This window comes from Ipomoea nil, unplaced genomic scaffold (genome assembly GCF_001879475.1).
Source record: "Ipomoea nil cultivar Tokyo-kokei standard unplaced genomic scaffold, Asagao_1.1 scaffold1043, whole genome shotgun sequence".
In the NCBI taxonomy this organism is placed as follows: domain Eukaryota; kingdom Viridiplantae; phylum Streptophyta; class Magnoliopsida; order Solanales; family Convolvulaceae; genus Ipomoea; species Ipomoea nil.
Window position 1 is genome coordinate 8190243 of NW_017617471.1, and position 7457 is coordinate 8197699.

At 34.9% G+C, this 7457-nt stretch overlaps 1 protein-coding gene across 2 annotated transcripts; it reads right to left on the bottom strand.

The window, feature by feature from the left end:
• Positions 1-2893: 2893 nt before the first annotated feature.
• Positions 2894-4595, bottom strand: LOC109180910. 2 transcript variants are annotated; one of them, XM_019330625.1, is made up of 4 exons: positions 4405-4595; positions 4104-4328; positions 3788-4003; positions 2894-3526 (listed from the first exon to the last, which is right to left on the bottom strand). In XM_019330625.1, exons 1-4 carry the CDS (start codon positions 4405-4407, stop codon positions 3251-3253), a joined length of 720 nt encoding a protein of 239 aa, XP_019186170.1. In that variant the 5' UTR covers positions 4408-4595; the 3' UTR covers positions 2894-3250. The 2 variants fall into 2 exon arrangements, with proteins under 2 accessions (XP_019186170.1, XP_019186171.1); XM_019330626.1 differs by having other exon boundaries at positions 2901-3526; positions 4104-4322; positions 4405-4588.
• Positions 4596-7457: the final 2862 nt, after the last annotated feature.

The following is a 7457-nucleotide window of genomic DNA, read 5'->3' on the forward strand; positions in this document are numbered from 1 at the left end:
ATAATAATAATAATAATTATTATTATTATTATTATTATTATTATTATTATTGCATCAGTATAAGAGCTGATAAATAAATTTGCACTCAACGTGGAGTGTTGTGGCACCGAAAGAAGAAACCGAATTGAAACGTGTCCACTCAAAAAGTATGGTAGTGGCGAGTGGCGATTATATGCCTAATAATGGCAGACCTGGTTTTATCCTCTCCACACTATTAAACCAAAGAGTAAATGTAATTAAAATATTAAAAACTTTTATATAATAAAAGTTTTATTTTATTTTTTGATTTTAAAAAATTTATTGAGTGATAAAAAAATTTACAGTTATTACTCTTTACTTGAGAAGGTATACTGGATAAATCTTGAATTGTAATCTTAATCAGTAAAAGACTACATTAAGATAGGGGTGTAAATGAGCCGAGCCGCTCGTGAGCGGTTCGGTCAACGCTCGGCTCGAACTCGGTCAAAATCGAGCTCGGTTCGAGCTCGAGCAGCTCGTGGATTAAACGAGTACGAGCCGAGCTTAGGTATTGTAGGCTCGCGGCTCGACGAGCCGCTCGCGAGCTTTATAATATAATATATAATATATAATATATAATATAATTATATTATATTTAGTATATAAAAATAATAATTAGGGGGAGGGAAATTAAAATACTTTAATAATTATGTAGGGATAAAAGTCATAAACAAAGTAGTTTAAATTTTAAATCAAACAGGTCAAATTCGAGATCAAAATTGAGCTCAAATTCAAGCCTAAACTCGATCTCGAATTCGAGCCTAAATTCGAGCTCGAGTTGAGGCTCAAATTCGAGCTCGAGCAGCTCGACAATTGCCGAGCTCGAGTTCGAGCATCAGTTCACGAGCTCGAGCTCGAGCTCGAGCAGTGCTATCATTAACGAGCACGAGCATGAGCATACCCAGGCTCGGGCTCGGCTCGGCTCGTTTACACCCCTACATTAAGATAAACAATCATAGATTGTTCATAGTTACCTGACTTAAATAAAAAAGTTAATAATACAATGCTAGACCTTATTATACTCTAACTGAAAAACCTGTGATAAAAAAAAAAAAAAATAGAATAAAGTAAAATGAAGTTTGCTAAAGCTTTACAAAGAAAAATACTATTTGAACTCAGAAATTCTATTTCCTACTTTTACTTGAGTTCACAAATTATATTTTCTATTTTTATTTTTTCATTCAAAATGTTGATGTTAACATTTTAGGGTATCTTCAATAGTGGGTTTTATTTATTTATTTATTTATTTATTTGTGATTTTTGATTAGTTTTTGTAAGTGTAATTAGGAAAGAGGAGATGATAGCAAAAAAGAAAAAGAAAAAAAAAAGTAAAACAACGCCATTAACGCGGCCATTGTAGCCTTCACGCGAGAAGCGCGCGAATGACCTGAGAAGGCAGTGGGTTCCAGATTTTCTGAAAAAACCTCATCCTTGCATAAGAGTATCCATATCAAAGATTTTTTGGTAGATTTTAGAACAATACATGGTGAGATGGAGGAGAGATAAAGCATGAGAGAGAAGATTAGGGTTTCTCTGCGAGGATGGATTTTTTTGTAGAATTTGTGAGACCCATTGAAAAAGTGATCCAGTCGCGCCGCGTGGCTTCCACAAGCACGCCCAGCGAGTGCGTGCACTGACGCGAGCGTCTAACATTTTCTTCTTTTTTTTTTTCAAAAAAAAAAAACAGATTCATTTTATTATTTTTTTCATTTTACAAAAACTCCTTTAAAAAAAAAAAACGCACTATTATGAATGCTCTAAAGGATCTCTACCATTTATTTCTCCTCCACCTTACTAAAGTTTTCTCAAAATCTAGTCTAAAAATTACTAATATAAATGACCTAATTTAAGACTTATAAAATGAAGATAACATATCATCATTTACTATATCAACAAATAAAATAAAAAGTAAAAATGAGAGGGTATGTAATATAACTTCTGGTTTCAAAATATATATAACTCCTTTACAATTTAGGGGAAATTTAAAAAGAGAAAATTGTGAGAGGGGAAAGCCAGAAATGGTAGTGACTAGTGAGGGCAACGTACGTGGACTAGGTAGCTAGCTTACAGATTCCCCACGGCTCTCATCTTCCACGTATGGATAACATAGATGTCAATTCCCAATTATGTACTTACTTTATTATACATATTTTTATTTTAATAGTATTTCTTGACGTCACTATCCACTATTTTCATGTTAAAATATACTATACCATTTTTTCCTTTTACTCAATTAATGAATGAAGGATTAAAAAAATCAATGACAGTTGGAGGAGTTCTACTTTTAACTCTACAATTTCATTGCTAAAAATGAAAACTGTAAGACTATCGAATCCCATTAAACTATTTTTTAAAAAATAACTATTTAAAAAAAATAGTATAACAAAGGATAATAATTTGTGTTTTTTTCCTCATCCCCCAAACCTCTATAAGATAATAAATTGATAAATCATAATTACTTAATTGTCTATTAAGTTCTGTTTGGCACACTCAATTAAAAAGTTAGTAGTTAATAAATTATATGATTAAAACTAAACTGTATAGTAAAATTAACTCTTAAAAAAGAGGATATAAGTATAAAAATACATTAAAAAAAACATTTTATAAATTCGAATTTAAATGGTGATAAATTATAATTTAAAGTTTAAATATATATAACATTTATGATTTAGCATCCATTAAGGTGTTTAGTAAAATTAGCTATGAATTCTTCAGGTAAAGAACGAATAGGAGAAGAGTTTCTTTTTTTTTTTTTTTTTTTTTTTTTTTTTTTTTTTAAATAGATATTAAAATTTTGATTAAAGAAGGGTAAATAGTAATTTTGATAATAATAATAATAATAATAATAATAATAATAATAATAATAATAATAATAGACAGCATATATATATACCATGATGAGGCAATAGTAACTTTACATATAAGGTTCAAAGCAAAGGATATCACTAAAACCTGCAAATTAAACAACTTAAAAGCCAGGAAAGCGGCATTGGGTATTCTATAACCTAATCTAGAGTATAATTGAAATGTATGTATATACACATTTTTATTTTTATCTTTTTTACTTTACTGTATCTTTTCTTTCATCATATCTAACTTTCTACAATATATGGGTATATGAAATATTCTTCACGACTTGGGTGATTATGACATTTAACTGCAGCATCTGAACCCCAAACGCAAATTATATACATTATGCATCTATAATTGCCACTGGCCTGGGTGTGACATATCAGAAGGGAGCCCGGTGAGGAATGCCTTTTCTCCTCCGGGAATTGTGGTGGTTGAAGATGGGCGGAGTAGCCGGGGAGATGATGTTAGTGACGATCTCATCTCCTGGCTTGTAGGAGAGTGCCCGAATTTGATTGAATATACTGTAATCTCTGCGGTTCTTCTTTGGTGTCGAAGATTCATCAGATAACTCCGAGCCTGAAAATCCATCGCGGTTCATCTGTTTCGTCCTCAGAGTGAATGTCAGCTCCTGGTCGCCCCGTTTCATTGCATTAAGCTATTAATCATAACAAACAGATGAGATTTTCAATACATTATTAATTTTAAGAGTTTGAAATAGATAAATTGCGAGTCAATCAAACCGTCTTTCAGACGATCTCTGTCTTAACTTAGACAGAAGGGATCTATCTCCAATAGCCACACATTTTTGATAATATTATTAACCACAAATCACACCAAACTAATCTTATCAAACTTTTTCTCAATTAGTACTTATATATGGCATAATTAATTAAGAATTGAACAGAGTCGGACCAACCTTACAACCAATGGAACAGAAACGGAAAGTATCAACGAGGCTGCGGCCGCAGATTTGGCAAGTATTGGTGACTCCTTTGCCGGGCCGAGGTTGGGGCCTTTCGTTCAGGAACAATATCTTGGCACTGTTGATAACATAAGTCTGAATACAAGAAATGTCTATGTACCTTTGGATCTCATTCAACCTCACCACATTGTGGTACGAAGATCGCCGTATCTACACATTTCGAACACACATCATAACAATAACTAACTAACCGATTTAACTTAAATTCGAATCTCAATCACTCCAATACTTAAACAATAGACATAGTCACCTGAACAACCCGGTGGTCTCTGTGCGAAACCAAACAGTAAGAGCAAAAAGCATCTCCCATGCAATCCAAGCAGTAGAGGTTACACTCGCTCTTATTAGCATCGCCATGAACCTCACAGCTCGAGAAATAATTCGCCTTCAACATTGGTTTCAACCATGGCGGCCCCAATTCAAGATCATCTTTCCCCTTCCCCTTCACCATCCCCACCAATGGACTCACCTGCCCCTCCAAACCCACAACAAAAACATCATTCACAACATATATACACACACCCAAAAGCTAATCAAGTGAAAAAAATTACCATGGCTATATGTATCGAACTTGAAATGAGCTCTTCAATCAATCAATCAGTTGAGTCTATCTGAAGAGTTTACAAGACCAACCCATTAAAGAAACAGAATAAGATTGGGATAAAATGGAAGAGAAAGGATGGATGGATGGAGAGGATTAATGAATGAATTAATGGATTTAGCAGAAACAAAAGTCAAGTTGGAATTTAGCATATATGGAGGACTGAACGAAAGGTGTAGAAGAAAAAGCTACAGTGACTGGAAAATGACTGATTATTATTTTTATTATTATGGTGTAAAAAATTATAATTTCTAAGGCGGTTATACATGGTACTAGTAGTAGTAGTAGACGACTATTCTATGATCTATCTGATCTGCTGAAGCAACAGCAACAACATTAATTATTAGAATAGGCCAAAATTTGTATTCGTATGTTGTGGGCGTGTGATGGTAGTTTAACTAAAAATCTTAGACATTTAAAATTATCACTATATATTCATTGATGATGCCAACAGATTAACTATTTTCATTAAAGATAAGGAAGTCAAATAGAGATAAGGACTATAGAAATGATTAATATATTATTTAAAAAAATGTAAAATTAGAAATAATTTGTATGTGTGTCAACTATTATGTAGTGTAATAATACTTCTGTTATGAGTAGTCACAAGATTGAATTTCGATGATTCATTATAAAGAATTATGAGTTTTTTTTTGGCTCAAGTGTCAAATCGCACCATGAACCAATTGCGATATGTCATGCCGCACCCTGATCTTATATAAGTGATTATTCGATTCACAAACTAAAAATTTTTGTCCGCCTAGCATTTTTTACAGGTAACCTTCAGGTTAAAGGTAATAAATTGGTGATGTGGAGGTGATTTGGCAGACATGTGTTTTGTTTTGTAGATGTGTCAGCCATTTCAATAGATGTGGCAGTCATTTCATCAGTTTAATTGAATAACCCAAAATTTGAATTTCCAGCCATCCGCGTTGTGACCGGCGACAGGCGGCGTTCCGGCGATCGAAGTGTCGCCGGATTCTGGAAATTCCAGAAAAACTTCATAAATCAATCTGAATGTTCAAAATCATATGCAATCAGACACAACGATTTATCTCCAAAGCCTTTAACAAAATATAGGCGAGAAATACACAAAATATTACAGAGAGATCAGTGATTGCTGAGACGGAATTTGGAAATATAATAGAAAATGCAAAAATTCAACGCAGCTCCACCAGAGACTTGGTTCTGCCGGCTGGCGTTGTAGTCCCTAGCGTCTCCACCTCCATCAAGTGCGATAAGGGCGAACACACCCGGTTTCGCTCCGATGCTCTTTCTTTTAGTCAGATGTCAGAGCAGTTCAACCAGGAACTAGCTTTATCTGGTAAAATACCTTCTGAACTTTAACTTGGACGAGGGTGAAGGCGAGAAGGACGCGAACCAGGCCGCCGCCGCCATTGGCACTTCACCTGTTGTTTCGTCTTCCTTGGGGTCATCAAAATCCATTAACCCTAATGACTTCCCTGAAGATATGGAGGAAGAACTGGAGTGGTTGTCGAACAAGGATGCATTCCCGGGTGTTGAGACATGTTGCCAAACCGTGCTCTGCTTCCAGCTGCTGCCGTTGATGAGGAGAGAAACCATGGAGTCGAGCACCCCGCCACCGCAACCGGTCGCCGCTGCTGCCTTCCACCCGGACTGCCGACCTGCTGCGAACAACTGGGCCGCCCCGCCAAGATACGGGTTCGGTCCATCTCAATCGCATACAAACAAGCTACTTCGCTAAAATCCCATCCCGATTCAGATTCCCATGTTTCAACCAAACGCCCTCTAAGTAATCGCTGCAAGAAAGCATTAGAATTTGGGAGAAGAAAGCATAATAATTTCCCATTAATCACAGAAATTAAAGCATAATATCCAAGAAAAATACAAAGAATTCAGAACCAAATTTGGAAGAAGAATGAAATGATTGTTGATTTCTTTTTGGCGAAAATTGAGAAATCATTCGCAAATCAGGGAGTCACCATGTTGAAGCTGAAGCTCTGGTAAGTCGACGATAAGGGTTGAAAGAAGATAAGGAGGAAAAGAAGACAGCTCATCAGTTTATTTGACCAAGTAAATAAAATAAGTCCACCGGCTCCATGTCATCAAAGTAACAGGGAAACCTGTAAAAAATGCTAGGCGGACAAAAATTTTTAGTTTGTGAATCGAATAATCACTTATATAAGATTAGGGTGCGGCATGACATATCACAATTGGTTCATGGTGCGATTTGACACTTGAGCCTTTTTTTTTTTTTTTTAAAGGAAGAACAATACACAAGTTATTATATTTAATGGCACAAAACACAAGTTATTATATTTAATGGTGTTATTTAACTGTGTTAATTAACTATTTAGAGGAAAATAAAGTGTAAAATGTTAATGTCATACTTGAGTATAATTTTTTATCTGTGCAATATACTTTTTTCATCTGTTGCTACCCAAAGAGTAAATACACCACCAGAGACTCAATCATATGACATCCTCTCAAGGAAAATCACAAAAGTGCCAATTGAGCACAAGATGCTTGGCTTAAATATTATTAGTTGTTGCCTTAATTCTTTGGCAAAAATATGTTTAGGACATCATTTGTCCATTAGAGTAGTTATCTGTACTTGTTTATGGTATAATTCAGTTGATATAGAAGGTCCGAGTAAACATAATTACAATAGAGATCTTTCGGTATAGATGTTGGTTTAAAGCTAAAGATGATGTCAAAGAGTGTTCTCTATCAGGAAGTCAAGATAATTGATCTCACAGTTACCATATGTTACCATCTGTTCTCTGCTTCCTTTCCTTTCTTTCTGTTGCATCATACAGTTAGTAGCAGTTAGTTGTTAGAGGCTGTTAGGAATAGCTAGCAGTTGATAGTTAAGGGTGGTTATAGCTCTGTGTATAAATGCTTGTAATCTGCTTCTCTCATTGACTAATGAAACAGTAATCTTCCTTCTTCTTCTACAATCTCTCTTTCTCTAAAATGGTATCAGAGCACTCAAAGTGAGAGATTGCAGCGAGTGTGATG

What these genes read in the sequence shown, in the direction of transcription:
- LOC109180910 (XM_019330625.1), bottom strand. An exon ending in GAGACCACCGGGTTGTTCAG is followed by an intron (nt 4,004 to 4,103) that starts GTGACTATGTCT and finishes CGAAATGTGTAG; the next exon opens with ATACGGCGATCTTCGTACCA. An exon ending in TCTGTTCCATTGGTTGTAAG is followed by an intron (nt 3,527 to 3,787) that starts GTTGGTCCGACT and finishes TATGATTAATAG; the next exon opens with CTTAATGCAATGAAACGGGG.